General features: G+C 45.0%; 1 protein-coding gene and 1 long non-coding RNA gene across 2 annotated transcripts in view; both read right to left on the bottom strand.

Moving 5' to 3' along the window:
• Window positions 1-14,516, bottom strand: part of LOC135412942 (uncharacterized) — an 87,699-nt gene extending 73,183 nt beyond the window's left edge. Inside the window, exon 1 of the long non-coding RNA XR_010430040.1 lies at window positions 14,085-14,516. This is a non-coding gene — a long non-coding RNA (uncharacterized LOC135412942). The remainder of the gene's footprint in view (window positions 1-14,084) is intronic.
• A 4,249-nt stretch (window positions 14,517-18,765) lies between these two features.
• Window positions 18,766-21,523, bottom strand: LOC135419925 (atherin-like). Its single transcript, XM_064670855.1, has 3 exons — window positions 21,506-21,523; window positions 19,675-20,806; window positions 18,766-19,161 (listed from the first exon to the last, which is right to left on the bottom strand). Exons 1-2 carry the CDS (start codon window positions 21,521-21,523, stop codon window positions 19,922-19,924), a joined length of 903 nt encoding a protein of 300 aa, XP_064526925.1. The 3' UTR covers window positions 18,766-19,161; window positions 19,675-19,921.
• Between the last annotated feature and the right edge of the window lie 1,860 nt (window positions 21,524-23,383).

Genomic DNA, 23,383 nt, shown 5'->3' with positions numbered 1-23,383 from the left:
GAGCCAGCTCTCCAGGTTTCAACAGTCAGCACACGATTACTATGCAAGTCATTTTAGTAAGAGCACCTAAATCTTCAGCCCAGCGTGGGAGGTGGTTGCCCTGCCCAGCACTGCTGACAGGATGTTTGCACAGACTTTGCACAGGTTGCACCAGCAACATAGCAACAAACTGCGCTTGAGCTTCCCTTTATCAAGCCCCTGTCAGCCCTCCTGATGGTGTCTATCAGGTCTCAGGATTGAGGAAAAGCTACAGCTCGTACCACAGTTGAGGTCAAAGATTAAACCCTTCGGATAACCACACTCCTCTGTGATAGCTCACACAGACGGTCCTGTTCCTGCCCAATGACCTGACCTTCCCTGGCACCCCATGGTAAGCTGGATGCTAAAGTTTGTGGAAATCATGGCTCGTAGTATGTTTTGTTTCTTCAAACTGTAGAGAGGGTAGACCACGTAACCCATTTTTCTGCCAAGATTTACCCTTATCAGACTACATACATGGGTCAAAGGGAGAAAAAAAAAAGAGAATCTCAGAAGGAAACTTCTGAACCAAATTCTTCTGTTGCCAACCAGGTCTTCTAACCTCTCTCCCTCACTCTTCATTAGACTAAAGCAGAGAGAACACTCCTTTATCTATGTCAAACCAGCATCTGACTATTAGATAATTAACCTTTGTATTCATAATATTCTAGAAAATTGTAGAAGAGAATGTGTGGGAGGACAGAGGATAATTTGAAAGAAAAAATTTATATAGGTAAAATAAATGTGACAGAGAGTGATATACCATGCAGTAAGGCAAAAACAGAGAAAAAAAATTGAATTTGATACAGGATATAGTCAAGGATGGTTTTTAACCCAGAGAGAGACATTGAAGAATGGAGACCCTGCTTTTCAGTAGGAAGAATGTTAGGAACTTGTAGTAAGAATACAAGCAAAAACCCACATCTTTTTTAACTTGTGGAGAATTTCGTAGTGGTGGCTTTTAAATATAACAGTGGTGATTTGGACCTTTGACAATAAACTAGTTTTGAGCCTGGCTAATCTGAAAGAAAAACTTAAAACTCACCCCAATCATTCTCGGAAATTGTTAAAAAATGCCATTCCACCTGCTCACTTTGATCCTCTTGTCCAAAGTCAGGTTTATCAATCCAAAGGATAGCAAAAGAAGAACAGAGACATGAACTCTGAAGCTAGTATTTTTAGAGGTGAGTAAGTCTCTGGGACTGACAAAATATAGCTAAGCATCCTTGCAAAGACAAGGGAACAGTTATCATTATACTTGCAAACTATTTTAAATCACAGCAGAGCATTAATTTTCTAACTTTGCACCTTCTGCTGTTGTTGGCTTGGCTGCTTCTCTGAATTGCTCTCTGGGAATTAAGTCTGCTGTCCTGAACATTGTTCCCAGGCCTGCTTACAGAAACCTTATCTGCTGCTATGTATATATGTAAAGTAGTTTACTAGGGGTTCAAAAAGCTTTTGGGTAGGTATTATTTGGCACAAAGAGCTGACTGGCTGCCTTTAAAAAGGAAGAGAGGGGAGGAAAGGTCCATAAAATCTGGAGGATGTTGGTTAGACTGGGTATAACTAAGAAGCAGTTCATTTCAAATTTCAGTTAGGTAGACTTCATCAAACTAGATGTTTTTTAACAGCACTGTTTATCTTCCTTCATACATAACATGTTATCTGGTGGTTCCCAAATAAGTGTCTCAAGGCACCCAGTAGAGCCATTAATGGACATGCAATACATCACTCTCAATGGAAACACAACAAAATAATTCTTAGTTCATATTATAAATACTGACCCTTGCTAAACATAAAATCAATACAATGTTTGTTGTACAAAGCACTAATTACTAAAAAATGATTTATTTTTTCCCATTTCATCATTCCACAGAACTGTGTTCCAGAAAAAAAAAAACAAGCACACACAAACAAACAAAAAAACCCCAAAACAGAAAAATAACACACCACATTAAATCTTGATTCAAATAATCTGAGTCACTAAAACTAGCTTTTGTGTCCCACAAAAAGTTCCTGATTTGACAGAGAAAGCAGTTACTTTTCAGAAATATTAAATTATTAAAAAAAAAGAATCGCAATAAAAATTACAGATTAAAAGAGTAGAACTAGAATGATGTTTTACACTGGAAACCTCAGATCATTAACTCCTACTAAATTCCACTGCCAAAAGGGCAAGTGAGTAATAAAAAATTAAAATGTTGTCATTTAACCTTTCATCTAGTATGGATACTTACATGCTTTGTTTTAAATGGGCGAAAATATACAACAGAACAGAATTCAGCATCTTCCATTTCCATTTCATCATAGTGTACTTGATGATACCATACTTTGCCAGCAGACATAGAATACTCAGTTGTCAAGTAAATAAAATAGATGTGACCATTTTAATGTACCGAAACATAATATAAATTAATTAAGTGAATTATGTGTATGCTACATCTTCAAACTGTAATCTCACCTAAAAATTGCCATCATACACATAAAAGCAAGAAATCAAGAAAGAATGGCATGATGAAAAGGTTTTATTGGTTTTGGGTTAAATTGTAGCACTGTCACGAGAAACAGACAACTTATGCAGACTGCTGCAAATGAGCTTTAATTAAGACAGCACACTGTAGAGATACAAGACATAAAATATATAAACCTAATAGGAAAAAAAGTCATCACAGGATATTTCATTTTATATCCTTCCACTTACAAAGATAGTTGTGCAAATAACAAGCAGAATTGACACAGAGAAGCAATGAGCTTAAAATATTAGCAAAACTTTTAAGAAGGTCTCTGTTAACTGACAAATCTGTTATAACTGCAAAGCTTTTCTAGAAGGAGAAAGCTCTGTCTGTCTAACTTTCCTGGAAGCAAAAAAAATTCCAGTGCATGCAGACTCCTTTTTCCACTTCTGAAAAACTCTAGCTTAGAACCTAGCAACAATCTAGATTTTCATATTTTCTATTCTGAACCTCCATGCACAGCAGTTTGTGCTAAAGCTAGAAAGCCTACAAGCACCACAGAATATTCCTGCCCTTTGTCCAACAGACTTTTCTCTCTTGGTCATTTGCATGGATGCACTTATATCACAACTTTGTAACAGAAATCTCATCTGTGCAAATTCTCATATGCCTTCAGGGTATTTCAGTGAACCATGGTAAATAGATAAGAGTAGAAATGGACGATGCTTCTCAGAGATTTTGGAAGTCTGCATCTTCAGAAGTGTTTGGTCACTGTAAATGCTTGAACAAAGCTGGCTAGTAGGGGATTTAATCAGTGACTCCAAGTTTTTCAACGTATATCAGACCACTAACAAAGTCCAGTCTTTCTAGTAGGTCATCTGACACCCATATCATACTCTGCTTCATAACACTATATAATTTTTTTCTGTGGAGCAGGTGAGGAACAGCTCCAACCTCAAAAGCATTGTTGGAGAACTCCAGAGGAGGCAGCAGAGCATCACTAATATTACCAAATATGCCTATTTTCATATATGTAAGGACAACCACAACCATGATCACCTATAATTAGAAACAGTTTCCAAACCTTTTTATATTGGAATAAGAGATACTGGCAGTAAATTCACAAAGTGCTGCATTTACCTCTTCAGGTGGGCAGTATCAACTGGCAGCTATCAAAACCTACCATCTTGATTTTCTTAACACATTAAAAAAAAAAAACAAACCAAGAAACTATTTCAGAGGGACTATTTTCAGTTCTGCAGGAAGATCAAACAAGATTAAACAGATCAATATGCAATAAAAATACCACTGACTAAAATTAAGAAAGCCAAACAGCCCCTCTTCCATGAAACCATAACTCTCCAAAGCACTGATATTTGTAAAATTTGAATAAAATGCAAAGAAACAAGCTTCTCTCTCTGTGTTTTCCTCCCCAGGATAAACCCTAACCATGTATTTTGGGCAGCATTGCAGAAAAGGAGACTGTCGTGGGAAGCCAAGGGAGAAAATGACCATTGGTGGAAGTGTGTATGCTTTGACTTGGTCGAAAAACAAGCAGCAGCAGTTGAAAAGCTGTTTCTGAAAACACATGAAGAATAGATTGAATTAATCTCACTTTTTTTTTCCTCTTGCATGGACATCCTCCCTGCTTACCAGGAGCCTCCTCATTAAACTCACTTCTTACGTGTCTTTGTACCCAAAGTCAGCTGCAATCTGTCCAGAACTCGCATCTGTCCAATAAAACCTATGAGCAGTGCTGCATATTTTTGCACGCCATCTACTGGTACATTTTACTGAAACTGTGACATCTATCATTAAAAAAAAAAAAAAAAGCCAAACATTTTTGCCATGAAAGACATACTTAAGCAATTTCAACCTTGCATGGAGTTCAAGCTTTGGCAGCCAAGCTGAAGAAGTTCTTGTCTGCAGCAAGTTGAATTTTTGCTGCCTAGATTATCAACTTTTATGTGCTTAAGCAGCTAGTCATCAGGTGCACAAGCAGCAGCTTCCCTCCCAAACCCCTGCACCTGCCTCTGCAAGGAGTTACTGCCTCCATCCCTGCACACCTCTGTGATGCTCATCCATCAATACGCAGCCTTATCTCCAACACATCGGCAACAAACTTTATTCTCACCGGTATCTTCTCACCACATTTCCACAGTCCTTTACTGAGAATCTGTGAACAAACTCGCCCCCCTACACAAACCACCCACACACATACACACACAGAACGACACAGGCTTTTTAAAGCCTTTTGAATAGTTATTTGATCTCTCTGAGCTATAAGACTTTACAATAATTTCAGGCCCTTTCCTTAGCTTCTTAATGCTGCCAGCTCTCTCACTTCCACAAGCCAGTGTTTCATAAAGCCCCAGCTGCTGCAATCAAGATATCTGCAAGGGAAGCTCAAATCTTGTTTTTAAAGTACATTTCCAGCCTTTGCAGATGAAAAGTCTGAAAGTATGAGGGCCTCAGGCTCAAAAGCAGGCAAACAAACCCTAAATGTATTATTAAAAAAATAATCAAAGCTTTGGAAAGAATGACTCATTAGTTTTGAATTCTTCAGATACATCATACTTATTTTTGGTGAGCACTTCACCAGTCAGATTCCACCTTAAAAAAGAAAAAAAAAAAAAAGCTATAAAACCAGCTTTCAAACCAACCAACAGCTTCAGTCCTTTACTCCCTGCCACTGCACCCAGCAGGCCTTCAGCTCATCAGCAGCTGAGATCGTGGGTCCCAAACTCCTGGTTTACAAGGATCTGAGACCTTCCAGCAGGTATGCTGTCATCAGCCTGCTCTTAAATGGAACTGCATGTCACAGGCCTTCGAAATAAATGCCTTTATTAAAACATGGGAGAAAATCTCCACAGAGGTACAATGTTGCTGTGTAGAACTGGAAGGAAAATTTGCGATGTGAGGAAGAGCGAAGGTGCATTGAGGTGTGCACATCAGGTTTTGTTGTATCCCACACAGCTCCAAATATTCTGTGTTCTCAGTTAATTAAAAGTGCATTTACACCCAAGAAAGCATGATATACCTCTGATGCTGTTTTAACTGATTATTCTGTATCTGTCTTTGCCAAAAACACCGTCAGCCATAGTAACACTACAATTTTTGGGGTGGATAAATAAATGAGTATCTTAGGAGGTAAATCATATATTCTTTTTCCCTATATTTAAATATAGCACACTTTCTAATGAATGAAAATAACCCTGGTATTCAATATCAAGGAGAAGACTTACTAAAATAAACACACAGATGTTTACACACATCTAATTTGCAGATTGAAGACCCAACATGTGTGTATGCAAGATCTTTCCTTCATCAGTCTGTAGTGAAATGTGAAAACAAATGTAAAAGATGTAGCCATTCAAAGGTCTGTCAGACAGATTTGTATATCTGTACCAGACTAAAATTTGCCTTTTCCTTGTCAGATTTTCAGGACTTCATTTTATAAAACCTTGATCTATATATCTCAAAATGTAACAGAGCCTACCCAGAGCTAAGTTGGCTGGAAAGCCTTTAGCTAGTAGAGTGGATACAACTCTCATATGAGTAAAGCAGTCTTCACTGGATCAAAGGTAATTTATGACAAAAGCATCTGAATTCTCTTAGATACCTGGAACAGTTACTGTAAAGTAAGTAATTTCTAACCCAGGATGTACTGTAGAGATGAGGCAATATTTTAAATATCTTTCTAGCCTAAAATATAAATGTAAGGAAATATGAAACTATTTTAAAACCACAAATGTTGTATAAACACATAGATCATCTTCTGTTTTCCGAGTACTTTACAGTAGCTCTCTCAAGCTTCTTTTATCTCTTAAACCCTTCTCCAGCTCTATATTGGCCCTTTAGCCTGGTGCATATGTTCCATGGACAAAGTCCTTGTGTCCTCTCCTTCTGATCTTCATCACCTTAAGCCTCACTTCTACCTGCAATTCATACTCTGCGCTTTCCATCCTTGCCAGACTCACATGCCTTACTTATCCCCAGTGGCTTGTGTTTGCCTCTCTTGGCTGTAGCTACAAACTCATATATGCAGAAATGTCAGTGTTTTTAAAGCACTGTGTAAAGATGGTGCTTTATACTAAAGACAGATTTGAGTATCCTTCCTCATTCCAAGTGCCATCTCATTCTTCCAATAGTCCCATTCAATTCTGTGGGCCAAATTTTGTCATTCCCTTTGTCATGTAGAGTAGGATCTCAGCCTTTGAATAGTCCCACTGATTTAAATGGGACTTATTCACGCAATCAGCCATTAGTAAGAATGGAAAGAGGAGCTGACATTATATAGTAACATTTCTAATACATGTCTTCTGATGGCACAGAACAACCTGATAATGATGAAACTTTTACAAAAATGTAACTGTCTTTACTTTTTTTTTTTTGACAACCTAGAAAAATCCTCGCTTCTGTGAATGATATTCCTTTTACAGAATATTATCCAAAGTATATCACAGTGATGCAATGAAAGCTCAGAATATAGCAGACCTATGAATCTGTTTTTACATTACAGTATAGCAGAAATGATACATTATCTAGTAGAAGGAATGAGTTGTCTACAGCTGTTTAACACCAACAATCTATCCATTCACTAAACAAAGTTATGATGAAGAAGAACACAAATAAATAAATATAGACCTAGCTCACCAAAACCACATACAGGTGTAAATAAAATGTAGCTAGTTAAAAATGCATTTATATATATATTTTACACAACATTTTAAAGTAATCATACATTAACATCGTTTTCAGTACACAGAAGCATGAAGCCACTGAGCATCCTGAAGACTAAGAAATGCAGGGCAAGGCCTCCAAACATACAGGAATTTAATGTTTGAAATGGTCATATATGCTGAATTAATGCAATCTCTCTGTTGCAGACCCAACCAAAGTTCTAAAATAAAAGAGCTCCTTTAAACAAGCTCTGGTGAAAGAAACAGATCCTTTAAAATAACACTACAGGTGCCACAATATTATTGTGTATATATTGCTGCTGTATTTTTAATAGTCACTCATTCCTTTGGAGAGCAACTTGTAAAAGAATTATTCATTCTTTTTGTGCATACATTTCGAGAAAAATTCACCGTACTTTTCCAAATTATTTTCAAAGTGTACACACACAGGATAAGATACAAAACTTTTCCCAGGCTACATTTGAAAGCTTGTCAGCACTCAGAGCTAAGGCCTTTAATCCCAGGCTTTAAATAATTTAGGTAACACTTGATTACTCCATTGCTGGAACGTCAAGCTCTGCAAAACCTGAGTAACACAATATTTGAGGGGAAAAGAGAGAATACTCTACTATAAACACTCAAGTAAAATACATTTACTGCAAACAAAATGTGAACTGCAGCCTGATGTTTGCAATGCCAATTATGGTAAAGCACCACTGAGGCTGCCCTCCAAATAACACTTTATTCCAGTTTCCACTAACAAAACCCTTTAGTGAGCAGTTCTTTGGTACACTAGTCGCAACTTGCATGACACAAAGTATGATATTCAGAGGGCTTAAGGAACAGCTTTTCCTTATGTTCATAATATTTAATTATATACCTTAGCTAAAATGTGCACATCGACTTCAGAACAAAAAAAGTCCACCCCCCCGCGACGTGACACAGCACACACACATGATTTAACCAGGGAAAAAAAAAGTTTTTTACCTTTTTTGTGGACTACTTTTTTTCTTGAAATAACAATTTCATTTTCTCAGGTAATCCACAGGGGATTCAATATTTACTGTCTCTATACATTTGCTAAATAAAAAAAAAATAGTACAAATATCTTTGTTCTCTTAGGTACATCTTTTCTTGTTCTGTTAACAAAGTCTGAACTACAATTTTTCAGTTGTGTTCTCCACTCAAAAAATAATTCGAGTCAACAAAGAAACTTCTCTGTACAAAGTTTTTTATATAATTTTCATGGGGGTAAGAGACATGAACATCATAACGTGGGCTGTATGACAATCTATGCATACTTCTTTACATAGACACACCAGCTTATTTAAGAATATTTAAACAACTCAAAATTTTATCAGAAGGCAACAAAGAAGAAGAAAAAAACAAACAAACACCTCCCCCTACAAATTAAATTATCACTTATTAGGTCCTTTAAGATCCCTTTTCGCTGCTGCCTTTGAATCCTTTTTTGCACAGAGGAATACAAAGGTTTTCTCTTATATCCATTAGTTCCTTTTCCCTCCAAAATGCATCGTTTAGCCCTGTGCAATATGTAGTGCCAGAAAATCAAGATCAACAACAACAAGCCCACAATTACACTCAGCAGAGTCAATAAATGGCACATTCGACTCTCTCTCATACCATTTTGAACCAAGTCCTCACACAACTTCTGCCCTGACACCTCATCCATCAGCTCTTAAAGCCCAAGAGCAGCACCCCACAAGCAAACCTCTTCTCTCCTACGCCATCTCCAGAGTTGAGGCCCAGATGAGAAACAGCCTTATCTTCCAATATAGCAAGGATACACCTCTAAAATCAGACCCTGGCAATTTGACCTAAAGCTATCCTTACTTGCAAAACAAAGTCTCCATCATCTTCAGAGCAAGAAGGAAAGAGAGTGAGAGGGAAAACAGGGGTGGGGGTAGGGGGGAAAGTCCAGTCCTCTCTGACCTGATTGGAAACTTTGTTGTGGCAAAAAGAAAAAAAAAATCTCTTTGGCCAGTTGAGAAAGTGCCTATGGTTGCTCTTGTATTGGGAGGGTCTGTTCAGGGTTTCTCAATCTTCTTTTCTCTGTCTCTCCCCCCTCTCTTTCTCCCTTTCTCTTGTTTCAAAAGGGGCCTCTGGTCAGCGCTGATTAATAAGTGTTTTTTGTTGTGAAGTGTTGAATAATAGAAGATGGCCAGTGACCCAGGAAAGACTAAACCTTGTGCTACTTTATTGTGGCAAGCTGAGAAAGGGGCTTTAGGACAGAGACCCCAAGCACTGACCCGCACACATCCTGTGGATTCCCTATTCATTCTCACAGCCTTCCAGTCGCCCAGAGCTCCCATTGTTTGCCAAGCAACAATGGAGATTTTACACAGAAAGTAAAGCTCTCTTCAGATTCTTCCCTGATGTTTTGCATTCGGGGAAACAACCATCCTTAACAGGTTTTTTTTCCCTACACTGAATTTCATGAAAACTCTTAGGATTTGGGCTTTTATTCTCATTACTCAAGACTTTCTCTACAAACCTAAGAAAACAAACATTTTCTCTTAATAAATATTTTTTTTTCTTTTTAATTACACAACATATTTTTCCTAACGTATACTGCTTCCCTAGTGATTTAAGGGGAAAAGTGAGGTTTATTTTCTTCTATTCCTTAGCATATCACCACGTTTTAATGCACACTACATATCACTGTAATGTGTAAAAATAACTGTATTCAAGCATACTCTTTTTTGAGTGAGAGACAACCGGACAGTGGTCCTTCTTTAAAAAAAAAAAAAAAAAAAAAAAGCAGAAAATTGAAACCTCTTGGTTTATTTCTGCCCTGATTAGGAAAGCCTAGCTTTTATGTCCTCAAAGGCTGGCCTTTTCCCCACACTCCAAACAAAGAGTTTATCCACAACCACCAAGGAGGGTAAATGCCATTCCATAGACTTGCTCTGATTTACCTGTAGGGTCCAAACCACATTTCTCATTTCAATCTAGGCATTTATTTGTACTCTAACCATGTGGATAAAAACTATTGCAGCTGTCAAGCCTCTGGGTAGAAGAACAGTTAGATGGATCAAAGGCCTCAGGATCTCAGAATTTTGTCTAATTGCTTTCTCTGGCCTGTTATAAACAGATTTTTATTCCTCTATGGAATCCACTTACACATGTCACCAAGTGGCTAGTAGGTTTGAGTGTTTGGTTGTGCCTTGCATTTGCAGGTTTTGTGTCTTCTTGTGAATTTACCAGGCATTAAAAAAAAAACCACAAACAAACAAACAAACAAAAAACACCAAACAAACAAACCAAAAAATCAAGAGCACACACAACCAACCAAGACCAGGAGGAGGTTGCAATCAATAGGACAAATTCCTGTTAAATTGCTAAGAATGAGATTTCTTCCCCCTCAGTTATTTGAATTTATAACTGACTGAACATTTTTATCAGGACCATTGGTTTTTCTCAGGGTTTACACCTGCGTAAGGAGGTCTAGAAATCCACCCTTTGGAGGTGAGGAATAAAAGACCAGTCTGTCAGAGAAACCTTTAACAAGTGAAGGGGGAACAACAGTCTTTATTAAGGATATTGGGTAGCAGAATTACCTTGGCGGGGGCGGGAGGCGTTGTAAAACATCCATGTGCAAAAAGCTCTCAGGCTGAAACCCTTTCATCGGTGGCGAGGGGAGGGGGAGGCAGGGCGGGGGCTCGCAAACCCATTTGTCAGTGCCACAGAGGAGGGGTCGTAAAGCCAGCGGTGCGGAGGGGTGGGCTGCCGGTGGTCCGCCAGCCCCGCACACCCAGCGGCTGATGCCCAAAGCGGGACGCGGCTACAAGTGCGCTGAGCGCGCCGGGCTCAGCCCCGGGGCCTGCCGAGCCCCCGGCCGGGGCGGTGCGGAGCAGGGGACCCGGCCTTTCACTTTCATGCCCACCACATCAGCGCTAGGAAGAAGGGAGTGGGGGGAGGAGAAGGGGGGGGGGGGGGGGGAAGGCAAGCGCCTTACCGTATTGTTCCACTGCCGAATTGATATGCTAATTCCCCTTGTGAGGGAATCACAAAGAACACCTTGCACTTCTGAAAGACTTTTGTGTCCTGGACGGAGAAGTTTATTATCAACTAATTAGCAACAACTTCTAGCAATGAGTAGGGTTACATTTTCATAAGCTTTGAACAAACATCCTGAGCTGCGTTGTGTCAGGATGATGGGCTTGCTAAGGAAAATAGAGTCCTAAATCAGAGAATGAGCTTTAATAATTAGCGCCTGCTATATATGGAACCTCTGTCGACGTAGGTCTTCTTTCGAGGCTTTTGATTCACGTTGCTTCCAGACTTGCAAAGGATCATGACAAGCACTCTACAAAACAAAATCTTACTCAGGGATGACTAGCCATTTTTTCCTTCATATTAAGGCTCTTTTCTTACAATTGAAGAGTATTTTAGACTACCCCGATGATGCACCAAGGATAATCAGTATATGAAGAAGCTCAGTGCAATTAAACGTATTCATGTTAAATACTATTTTGAGAGGCTTGTTGTAGGCAGTCTAGCACTTCGAATATAAAAATCGTCTGGGAAAAGGGAAGGTCATATGTTAAATTACAAAAAGGAAACACCCATAAATTTCACAGGTTTTCTGTTAGTTGTGGGATTGGGGGGGGGGTTGGAGTTTTTGTTTCTTTGATTGTTTATTTGTTTGTTTGTTTTATTTTTGGTTTGGTTTTTATTTCTGTGACACTCTTATTATGGTCTTTCCAAAGAAGGAGGACCCGGTCTAGTACTAGGTTAGTTCAGTCCTCTTCCTCTGGACTTCCTGTATATTTGGAAGCAAAAGCATATGCTGTTTCCTTGGTTGACAGCAAAACTAGGAAAAACCAAGAGGACTTTATTTTTATCACTGTAGTAAGTCCTAATTATTTTCTTATTGACTTCATGCAATCAGAATACAGCAGAAAAAAACCCTCTGAAGGTAAGGATGTTCTAGGGTTTACTGATAATTCTTATTGACTGGAAACAACATACTTACAGCTTCACGTTATACTGTGGGGTTTTGGCTTTTGAGGTGTGTGATTTGACAGAGGGAGGAGGTGGGCGGGAGTGTCCTAATCGGTACTAGGCTGATTTTGCGGTTTATACGTGGGGCTCCAGTGTAGCGTCCCAAAACCTGTCCTGGTCCTGAGGAGAGCACTGAGGAAGCTGCAAGCCTTGGGCCTGTACACGGATGCAGAAGAAAGCAGATCAACTGTGGCTACTTTTGCAATTCACCTTATCCTCTGCTACAGAGTTCATTTAATGTGTAAACACGCTCTCCATCACTTGGTCTCTTTCTGTCCCCTTCTCCAAGTGAATTCATTTGTTTAAAATCCTAAAAGGTGGTATAAGGTCTTATTGAAACCCAGCAGCGTAAGGGGTGGGAGTGGATTAGATTCCTTCATTTCCTTTTGGTAATCCCAAATGCAGCTATCTCTGGTTCCTTAATCTCCTCTAGAGTCGGATTACCACCCATTTGTGCAAGTGCAGCTGGAATTAGGAGATGACAAGCATGCAAAGAAAGTGCCAAGAACTCCTGAGGTGACCAAGATGCTGGGGTTGCCCTGGCCACCCCGCAGTGCCCAGGGGTCCCCCAGGGCCCCAGGCCATGGAACAAGGAGATGGCGGGTGGCCCTGGGCCGGGTAGTGCCCACCAGCCCCCGGCACGGACCAGTCTTTCTTCTCACTGTGGTTCCGTAGCTGGAGGGCAACCGCTGGGTCACTTTGGCACTTCATTTGCCTCATGACAGACTTCTGCCAGCCTCGCGGCTCTCTGACATGGCCAGGCTAGCCACACTCTGCCATACATGAATATGTTATATATATATATATATATATATATAATATATATATACACATATACACACACATACACATGGATGGATGTTCCCACATTTGCCAGAACAAAGAACTGACATAAAATAGACCATGAAATGTGGAGTAAATTCAACCTTGCTTATGAATTTCTCTGTCCGCCTGGAAAAAATCAGCCCACATTAAAACACGTGTATGTGTGTGCGGTTACTTTTTGAAACAATCCCTCATATTTGATTGAAATGGAATATGCTACCATGTATATTTAAGATTAAAGCTTTATTTTTAAAAGCCTGTAATCCTTTCAAGGAGATTTTGTTGATATAAGACTTCATCAGAAAGTAATTGTGGATTGTATAGCTCTGACCTTTGGAGAAAGCAGGGTGCAGGTCTGCACAGATGAGAAATACTGTGCATCAATTTCTTGGGAAGCCCCTGCAGACCAGCTAAGTATGCATACAAGTTCAAGAATTTATTTAAAAGGTTACAATTAGTGGTTCAGTCGTCAAAGTTGAGGATGTGGTATTTTTATACTGAGTAAAATACATGATTTAAATATACTTAAAAAAAAAAATAAGGCCAGACCTTCTACACAAATTGGAGGCAGCTAAATGCTCTTTTGTGCCTGCAGCTCTAAGGAGGCTGTGATGCATGTGAAGGAAAGTGACTGACTTAACTCATTGGGATTCAGGGAACGACCTGCCCTCTTTTGGAAAAAAAAAAAAAGAAGGTAAGAAGAAGACGAAAAGTAAGTGTGTATGTGTGTGTGTGTGCGTGCATGTTCGTGTTCGTGTATGTGTGTGTGTGAGAGAGAGAGAGGAGAGAGGAGGGGGAGACTCACACGGAGTCCTGCTTTTCTGAGCTGAGAGCTGACGGTTCCTAAGCAGAAAGTATTAGGAGAAACACAGCATCTTGTCTCTTTGCTGCATTTACACAATGAAATCACTTCTATTTTTGTTCTTGCTAACCGGCTGGTTTTGCTTGAATCCACTCCGAGCGATGGACAATGGGAACGAACAAGTACTTAAAAACAACTAGACAAAAAAAAAAAAAAAAAAAAAAAGGAGGAAAAAACCCAAACAAACCCAACCACGCTGGGATGAGGATTACTCACTTTAGCGCTGGCTGTAAGTACGAGGTCTCTTGCTGTATTTCAGAGCGATACTGACAGGCTGATGTTTAGGTTGGTGTTGCTCCGGTTTGTTTTGATTCCTTGTTGTTCTACCTTTTTTTTTTTTTTTTTTTTAATCTATCACCCCCTCTTTATCGGTCTATCAGTCTTCTGCCGACTTACTGAGATAAGATAATAAAAGCGGGAGAGGGGCGGACGGCTGAGCGGAGAGCGGCACGGCGGCAGGGCAGCAGCCGGGGGTGCGGGGCTCCGCGGGCGCGGAGGATTGTCCGATGCTGGCAGTGGTGGGGACAGAGGACTGTTTTCGGCATCATTTTGTGGGCTTAACTGGAATGAAAATGAGCTTTTTTTTTTTTTTTTTGGCACGGGAATTTGCACGCCTGTGTGTGTACATAAACATCCGCAGGCAGCGCGATCTGCTCGGGTCTGTGTAGTGCGTGGTGCGTCCGCCCAGCTTGAAGGAATGCGGTGGTCAAAACAGCTTTCCAGATGTTTGGTTTTTTGGAATTCCAACCCCCCCACACACACACACACGCTCCTCAAGTGTACGTGTGATAGGAGTACTTTTCCCTGGAAGGATTTGCTTTAAATAAACTAAGACCAGAACTGTCTCCCTCTCGCCTAGCCTAGTTGCTTTTCTCCCCCTCCCTTTCCTCCTTTCTTTCTTTATTTCTGTGAGAGCGCTCCTGGGAAAGCGGATCGGTTGGAAGGGAAGGCTTTTGAAATCGTGGGGGAAAATGTAAGAGAATTGAGAGGGTCCGGACTTTCTTTGTGTGGTGCTGAAGCCGCGGAGCTGCTTTGTGCTTTGGAAGGAGAAAATGGCGAGTCCTATTGTGCTTAGGCCATTTTCTTCCGGTACAAGGGTTTTCCCCCAAATCTTAAACACTTCAGGGCTCTTTTGAAAGAAATCTCCCAGCCTACGAAGTGTGAATGGCTTCAGCTCTGCCTTTTCCGCAGCGGGTAGCACCTCACATTCGAGAGATCCCACACATTTCTCCTTGCAGGGCTAGTGCACAATTTCTAAAGCTGCTGCATTCAGACCCTTTTGCAGCGGAGGGGCTATTTCAGCTGCTCTTTGCCCGCGTTATTCAACTCAGGAGAGCAGGTTATGAGAGAAGTGGGGACTGAAGAAATAACATTACGAGACCTGTCCTTCATTTTAAATGCTAAGGAGCAGCGTTGGCCAATTGTGTGTGTGTTGTGATCTGAGAAAAGATTCGTGAACGACGGTCTGACTTTTCCACTAAGTTATTTAAACTTTATGTATACATACATGTATGTGCACGAGACAGAGAGCGTATCTGTGTGCGCGTGCATGTAGCCACGTAGTAAGATCTTTCTTTTAGATTCGGAAAGAGGCCATATATATGTAAACTGAGATTTTAGAGCATATTTAACCAGTGTGTGCAAGGTATTCCCGTTGCAAGGTGCAATGAAAAATATAGTTCGCAATGTTGTCGGTTCTTTTCAGCCCATAGGTAGGTACCAGTTACCAAAAACCACTTTTGAATTTCCATGTTAATCCATTTAAGGAAACAAATGAGAGTCCGAGGTTTAAACACCCTTGTCCGATATCAACCACTTCCCATTAAAATGTGGGCTTGCCCAGGCGTCAGTGATTAAAAGCTCTTTGAAACAGGAGAGCTATCAAATAAAACCCAAGAAAGGTAAATCCTCACCACCACCACCTTCTTCTAAGGTTCTGAATTTTAAAAAAAAAAAAAATAGTATTATCAGTGATCACAACAAAGTGAAGATGTTGGTGGAAGTGCCCCGGAGGGGCCGCAGACTCCCCGGCCCTGCGGTGGCGCGGGCCGCGATGGCGCGGAAAGGCGCGCAGGGCCGCCCGCACGGTCGCGGGAGCAGCGCCCGCTGCCGCCGGAGGGTCAGGACCATGGACAGGGACTGGGAGCAGTCGGTGTCACCCCGGGAAAAGGAGGTAAACGGGACTGCCTGCCCCCACGGAACGCCGAAGGCCGGGCTGATCTGTTTTTCTTGCTATCCCTTTCGTGTTGCTGCTCAAGTTTCTAAGCAAAAGATTTGAGAAATTACATTTATAATTCTCCTGCAGGAGAGCAAGGTCTGTTAAAATGCCATGACAGGGATTTCTCTTCTTACTGCCCGCAAAAGAAGTAAAAGGATCTCTTCATTCCACATACGATTGCTTTTTTCCCTTCAACTCCGAGCCAAAAATAAATCTACTGCTCGGATCGGCTGAATGACAGTGGTGTAAATTAAATTGATTTTATCAGTGACCAAGTTCCACAATTGGAAAAATTAAATGCCACTTTGACAGACAAGGATAATATGGAACAGATCTATAAAACAACTCTTTTGAACAACAACAACAACATCAACCCAACAGGAGCCTAGATACTGGCAATCCCATCTTCTTCATCCTGCTCCGTTATGTCACATCATCTAGTTTGCCTTTCTGCAGAACCGAAATGATTGAAACCATTGTTCGATGCAAAGGGACTAACAATGATGAGTCATGGACTTTATGCCACAGCAAAGGCAACAGACATGATTCTCAGGCAAATTTCTTTTTTTATTTTGATCTCTCTTCTAATTGGATTCCCTTTTCAGATGCACTTTGCGACACTTTCAACCCGCCCCACGGCTCCAGCAAACTCAGGGCTGAGCTCCGGGAAGGACAAGCTGCTCTACCTCCACCTAAGAATTGCACAAATGCAACTTCCAAGTCCTTTAGCCAGGAAAAGCCCTAGTTCTGCACCTGCCACCGGCTTCCCAAGGCGAGAGGAGGCCTTGAGCCACCTCCGCGCTTCCTGCATGCCCTAGTTCGGCCCGGCTCGGCTCGGCTCGGCTCGCTGCCCGCTCGATGGGGCCTGCCTGCCGCAGAGACACCGCGTAGCTCCGGGGCCGGGGGAGCGAGTTGTCTCCGCACGGATAGCGATCCGCTCTCGCCCGCTGCCCGCCGCTGCCTCGCCGGGACGGGCACAGCGGAAACAAAGCCCGTGGGGCACGGCGCGGCCTGGCCCGACTCCGTCGTGCTCCCGGCCCCTTGTCGGGCTCCGGGGTGCTGCGGGGGGGAGACTGGGGCGGCGAGGGACCGGGGGATGCGGCGGTGCCGCAGTGAGGGGGGTCGCCTGCCGTGCGGGAAGGGTGACCTCTGGGTGAGCCGGCGATCAGGCTCTTCTTCTTCGCTATGACTGTACAAATTCATGTGACATTGAGGCTGGGGAGGTGGGAGGAAGGCGGGGGAGCTGGGGGAGAGGACCCGGAGGGAAGGGGGAGGGATGAACTTTCTGCCGGGCTCGGCTTTTCACACCTTTCTCTCCCGATGATGCCTGAGGACGTTTTGGGAGAGAGTGGCTCGGCGGGGTCCCCTCCGAGCAGGTCCCCCTCGACCTTGAAGGGACCCGGCTGGGCCGCCCGGGTCTGGGATTGTGCCGGGTTTCAAGGACACGGGAGATGATCAGGACTTTGGGAGCCAACATCTGCCTGGCTGGTGACGTCAGCAACCCCGTGTAATCCTCTTGTACTGAAGGCAGATGCCTTATTTGTTTGGCTGGAGAGGCATTAATCCCTAATTCTGGAGCAGCAAGCGAGGGGGAGAGACCGGACCGCTTCCTATCCCCCGAAAGCAACTAGCGGCACTCTCCTTCTCTCCTGCTCTCCGCGGCTCCGACTGGGCGGAGGAGCCGTCAGCCCCCGGCAGGTTTGACCATTTTCTTTTTGATTATGATTTTTTTTTAGTATTCGGAGTGGTTTCATTTTTCTTATTTTTATTTGAATGGTTGGATTTCCCCCTATGGGTTTAGTTCTTTGCTCTCGTACGCTCTTCAAGCCGAGAAAGAAGGGGGAAATGCTGCTCCCCACCCCCCTCCATACCCTTAATTTTTTTTTTTTTTTTTCATTTTAAGCTTTCCCCTGTGCTTGCTCTCCGGGGATTTTGCAGCGGCGGGCAAGGAGGTTGCTCTCTGCGGTTCCCCGCGGCTGGCCCCTTCCCACCTCACTGCAGAGACTCAGATGCCCGCTCGCCCCGGCGCTGCGGTGATGGGCGTTCCGCCTTGTCTCTCCTCGGCCGCGGACCGAGCAGCCCCACAGGCTCGGGTCTGGCCGGCCCTAGATCCGCGTCAGTCCGTGTGGCCCCCCTGCTCTTCCCTTCCCTTTCCTTCCTCCCCTTCCCCTTCCCTCCCCGCCCTTCCCCTGCTCTGACTCCCCCCTCTCTTCCTTTTGTCATTGGCAACCGCGCGGCGTGCGGGCTCCCGGCGCCCTTCCCTCCCCGCCTGCCTTTCCTCTCCTCCCCGCCTGCCTTTCTAACGCTCTTGCTTTGTCTGTTTTCCAGGCGGCCGCACGCGGGAGCTGCGGTGCCGAGGGGGGTCGGAGCCGTCTGCCCAGTTTGCCCCCAGATGCCCCGGCAAGCTACGGGAAAATCTCTTGGAAGCCCAGCCCGCCGCAGGAGACCGGGCGCCGCCGTATGCAGCCGCAGTACATCCCGCTTCGCCTCCTCTCTCTCTCCCGGGCCCTGGGGCCGAGGAAGCAATCGAGGTCAGCCGCCCAGTTCCTGGGGTCCGGCCGTGGTCTAGCCCACAGGGTGATGCAAGGCGCCCGGCCCCTCTGCTTCTCCCCGGCGCGCCATCGTCACCGAAAAGGAATGGTCCCCGTCCTGAGCGGTGAAAGATGGCAAAAAGCGTAATAATAATAAAAAAAGCTTAGGCTGATTTTATTTTTTTTAAATTATTGTAATGACTTCACCCCTCATTTCCTCACTCGCCAGTTCAGTGTAGGCAGGCCAGATGGGCTGCCCAGGCCCTCCCGGGAAAGGGGCAGGTGCGAGTGAGTTAAATTTTTTTCCGCTTTACAAAGAAAGATGACACGTCCTGCCCTTTCATTTTTCATCGCCGAAAGACCTCCCTCTCCCCCCTCCTTCCCCCGGCCGAGAGGAGCGGGGATGCTCTGGGGGTGAGGGCTCCTCCCGCCCGTGCTCCAGGGAAGCCGCAGGACCAGGCGGACCGAGGCAGCCGGAAAGAACGGTCATCCCCCTGAGCCAGGGATGCCAAATCACAGACGTCGAGTCGGGGAGAGCCAGTTCCTGTATTTAAAATCATGCGAAGACGCTGGTGAAATTAGAGCAATCACCTGGAAGTGTCTAATAGGCACACGTTTAATTTCTCTCCCCCTTTTTTTTTTTTAATCCATTAAATACATATTTAACAGCTTCCTGAGCATTGCAAACAACAGACCAGCTAGTCAGAAAATTCGAGCATGAGTTATATGCAGCCCAGGCCAGGATGGTACTAGGGCAGAGGGAAATCACCGGGTTTTTTTTCGGGGATCAGTTGCTGTTCTGCTTCCAGAGAGAGAGAGAGAGAGAGAGAGAGCGCTCTAAGGCTCTGACTCTCCGTGTTCACAGCGGACCTTGATTTAATGTCATACAATTAAGGCACGCGGTGAATGCCAAGAGCGGATCCTCAAAGCAGCATGAAAGATCTCGCTAGAACACACCATAACAAAAACGTTAATACTAAAATAATAGAAAACTGAAAAGTCAAAAAAAAAAAAAAGGAGAGACAAAGCAATAAAGAGCTCGACAACCTGTACTCACCTATGGAAACCGAGACTAACTAGGACTGGCATACTGATCGGCGCAGCCCGGTGGAGAGATGTCACTGTCATGGGACGGGTACCCGCGAGGGCAGCTGTCATCAGCAGGTAACGGGGCCGTGGGGGACTACTGGAGCGTTGGAGTAGCCGTGGTGGTTTTTCAAGGTGGTGGTGACTCGACCTCTTGCTTTCTTGGGCTGAATCATGTAAAGTCGATTAATGGGAAATAAATACATTTTCTAATATTATCATCGCGAGGATTGTTCTTTGCGCATCGCCCAGCCGGTAGCTAGGGGTGCCCGCTCGGTAGTGGCTCCTCCTCTTGCGGGACTCCTCTGGAAGCCGAGGAACGCGGGCCCTGGGGCAGTGGCGCGGTGCGCGAGAGGCAGCAGAACATCGTCTGTGCCGCGGGCCGGCAGAGCCATGTGCGGCGCTGGTGAATGGGTGCGGGAGATGCTGGATGTGCGGCGGGGACACTGCAGCAGAGACGTGTGCGGAGAGGCAGCCGGGACGCGCGAAGAGGAGTGTGCGGCGGTTGCGAGGGGGAGTGGAGGAGAGTAGAGTACGGGGACGGTGTGGGGAGACAGGCTCAGAGCGGTGCCGGTGGGCAGCGGAGCGGCGTGCGGACTTTTTGCGCGGGTCTGGGCGGCAGGGCGAGGAGCAAGGCGGCGATTTGTGAGCGCGGAGCAGGGGGCGGCGGCGGCGGGGTAGTGTGTGCGGGGCAGCTTACGCGCGGGGGAGGGCGGCGGGGCGGCGGTGGCAGCGCGGCGTGCGCGGGGGCCGGGGCGTGTGCGGCCAGGGGCACCGGAGAGGCGGCTCCGGTGGAGACGACGGCGGTGGCGGGGCCAAGCCGGCAGGTGTGGGGAGGGGGCGGGGGCGGGGACGGGAGAGGCCGGGGTCTCCGTGCCGTCGGCGGCGGAAGTCTTTGTTCCGCGGGGCCTCGGAACAAAGGAGCGGAGGGACCGAGAGGGGGCCAGGTGGGGGCCGGGACCGCGGCCGGCGCTGTCCCTGGTGCTGGCAGCGTCATCGAACTCCCGACGCGGGCGGCCAGGCCACCTGCTCCCGGTCGTGCAGGCACGTCCCGGTGGCACCGGGTGGCCCTCGTGATGGGAGCGTCCCCGGTGGAAGAAAACCTAGCGTCCCTGAGGGTAGGGCAGGAGAGCGGCTTGGCCTGCGCGGTGCACAGTCGCTGCCCCGGCGGAGTCCCCGAGCGGCTCCCCCGGCGCATCCCTCCCGTCGAGTCCTTCCAACCGCCACTCTGAAACAGCCAGGTTGGAAGCAAGTCCTGCGGGGGCTCTATCACGCTCCCGTCCCGGCTCCGTTCGCGGCCATCTGCCGCAGCCTAGTTCTACTCTGCCGTCTATCAAACGGCAGCCACAGCCAGCCAGGGCAGGGGATGCTCTCAAACACTAAATAAGGCAAAACAACTAAGAAACAGCAATAACTACAAGAACTATAAATGATAACAACACCATCTGCCTGAAGGTCGTAGAGCTTTGTCCTCTTTTCTGTTGCGCTCAGGAGACAGCACTGACTGCAGTGGGTTTTTTACCAAAAACTGGATTGCAAATTGGACTGATCACCCTTCTCTGCAAAGGGATAGAAAAGGAGAAATCTTGCTTTTTCCTCAGCCTCTTCATTTCCTTGTAATCATCCTTATGCTGTCCAGTAGACAGATGAAGTACATGGGCTACTCCATCCTTTCTCTTCAGCTCAGAGAGCTGAGGATGAGTTTTTCTCAATGCACTGCCTGCTCCTGCCGTGCCACATAGCTTCTCTCATTTCTTGTTTTTGAGATGCCTCTTCATATATACACATCTACCCACACATACATATGCACATTTGCGCATTTTCTATGTACCCTCAGATTGCCCTAATTTCTGTGTATCATTTCTTCTTGTTTATGTGTTCTTTGTAAGACCCAGCACTTCGCAGGATCTCAGGAGAGCCATGCAGTAAACAGAGGAAAGTCCATCTTCGCCTGCTCATGTGTGGGCCAGGATAATGCACAGCCAAAATTAACCCTCATACAGGTAGAGAACAGGGAAGTCTTTTAAATGTGTTGTGTCCTGAGCAACCTGAAGGACTCAGCTAAACTCTTTGCAGGATTACAAACGTGAACTGACTACCCCTGCACTAAGGCATTATCTCCACCACATCTCATTCCTTCTTGTTTTCTTGGAAATCAGCGCTAAAGCTTTGTTATAAACATTCTATGCTTCCACAGCAAAAGAAACATAAATATGTAAGTGAACCTGCTACTGCCAATCTCTCAATGTAATTTTAAAAATATTTCTTACTGCTTGGAAAGAAGTGGAACTTTGGAATAGATGGAGGTTCTTTTGGAAAGCTTTCAGAAACAGGGAACCTTCCTCCCTTCTAAACTACAGTAGTAATAATAATGGTGGTGACGATGATGATGGAGCACATAAAAAATGGATGTAAGGAAGGTCTGAAGACCCAGCTGATGAACTATGCCATCTAGAGTCATGTGTTTCCCCTTCCGATGTCACATCGCTGCCGTAGGTTGAGGTTATGGCAGCGGCATCTGAAAGTAACCTGCATTTAATATTCACCACTTGCCTTCTTACTCCAAGAACAGAACAAAAACCCTGCTCTCAGCAATTTTTCTTGGGGGTAGTCTGATTTCCAAGGCTCCTCACGGAGAGGAGCAGGGAGCACTGCCTGCCAGCCTCTCCTTGAGTTAGAAGAACACACCCACGCCCTCCCACTATTCCCTCCCCCCTTTTTTTTTTTTTTTTTAAATTGTTTTTCCTTTTCCCCTCCTTAAGCGACGCCTGCCCGGAGCCAGAGGGGCAGAGCTTGGCCCCGGGACGGCCGCAGGACGGCCCCGGGCGCTGCCCCGGCGGGGCCGGGCGGGATGCGGGACGATGCGGCCCCTCCGCCGGCACTGCCGCGACCCCTGCCGGCCGCGCACCGCGCATCGCCCAGCGCAGCGCAAGCCCCGCTCAAGTCTCGCTCCAACCCGGCGCGGCAGAACACGAGAAACTTCCAAGTACGAACCGTTCAGAAGCAATGTTCCGAATCAAAAATAGCTTACAAATGTCATTCTAAAGTGTTTTGCAACGTAGAGCGTGAGAAGTGATCCTTTCATGCCTTCCCAGTGGGAATCGAGGCTATCTGTCTCATGTAGATTCAGATCTGCAGAGCATCATCTGTGACACGAAAATATGAAGGGAAATGAGCTACTACCTGCTTACTGCAGCTGTTGAGGCAGTCTGGGGCATCAGTTTCACTCAGGGGCAAATGGTCCTACTATAGCAAGAGGTAGACTCAAGGTATTGTCCAATTTACAGACACAGACCAGTCATTTTCAAAAAGTTAAAATTTAGTTTTTGAACTGGGATGATTAAACGCCAACATTTCATTTTATTTCACTTATCCTGTACTCAAGGTGGTGGCTAAGAAAGGTGTAGAGCACAGGTAAGTCAGGAAATAAGCAAAGCAAGCTTTCCAGCAGAACAAGCACTGTCCCACTGTCTCCACCCTGAAGGGCTGTTCAAGCAGCAGGATCTTCCCACTGAGAGAAGCAGAGGAGAAGCAATGTGTCTGGTGCTTCAAGGCCTGGTGCACGGTGATGACTGCCACACGGCAGGAAAGTGGATGAGCCAGCCAGCAAGGTATGTAATGAGATTAATTTTCATACTCTGCACAAAATTCCCCACATTTCTTTTGTATTACTTAGCTCC

Source organism: Pseudopipra pipra, chromosome 1, assembly GCF_036250125.1.
Source record: "Pseudopipra pipra isolate bDixPip1 chromosome 1, bDixPip1.hap1, whole genome shotgun sequence".
Classification (NCBI taxonomy): domain Eukaryota; kingdom Metazoa; phylum Chordata; class Aves; order Passeriformes; family Pipridae; genus Pseudopipra; species Pseudopipra pipra.
The sequence above is the reverse complement of the archived record's forward strand: the minus strand, read 5'-3'. Positions and strand labels throughout refer to the sequence as shown.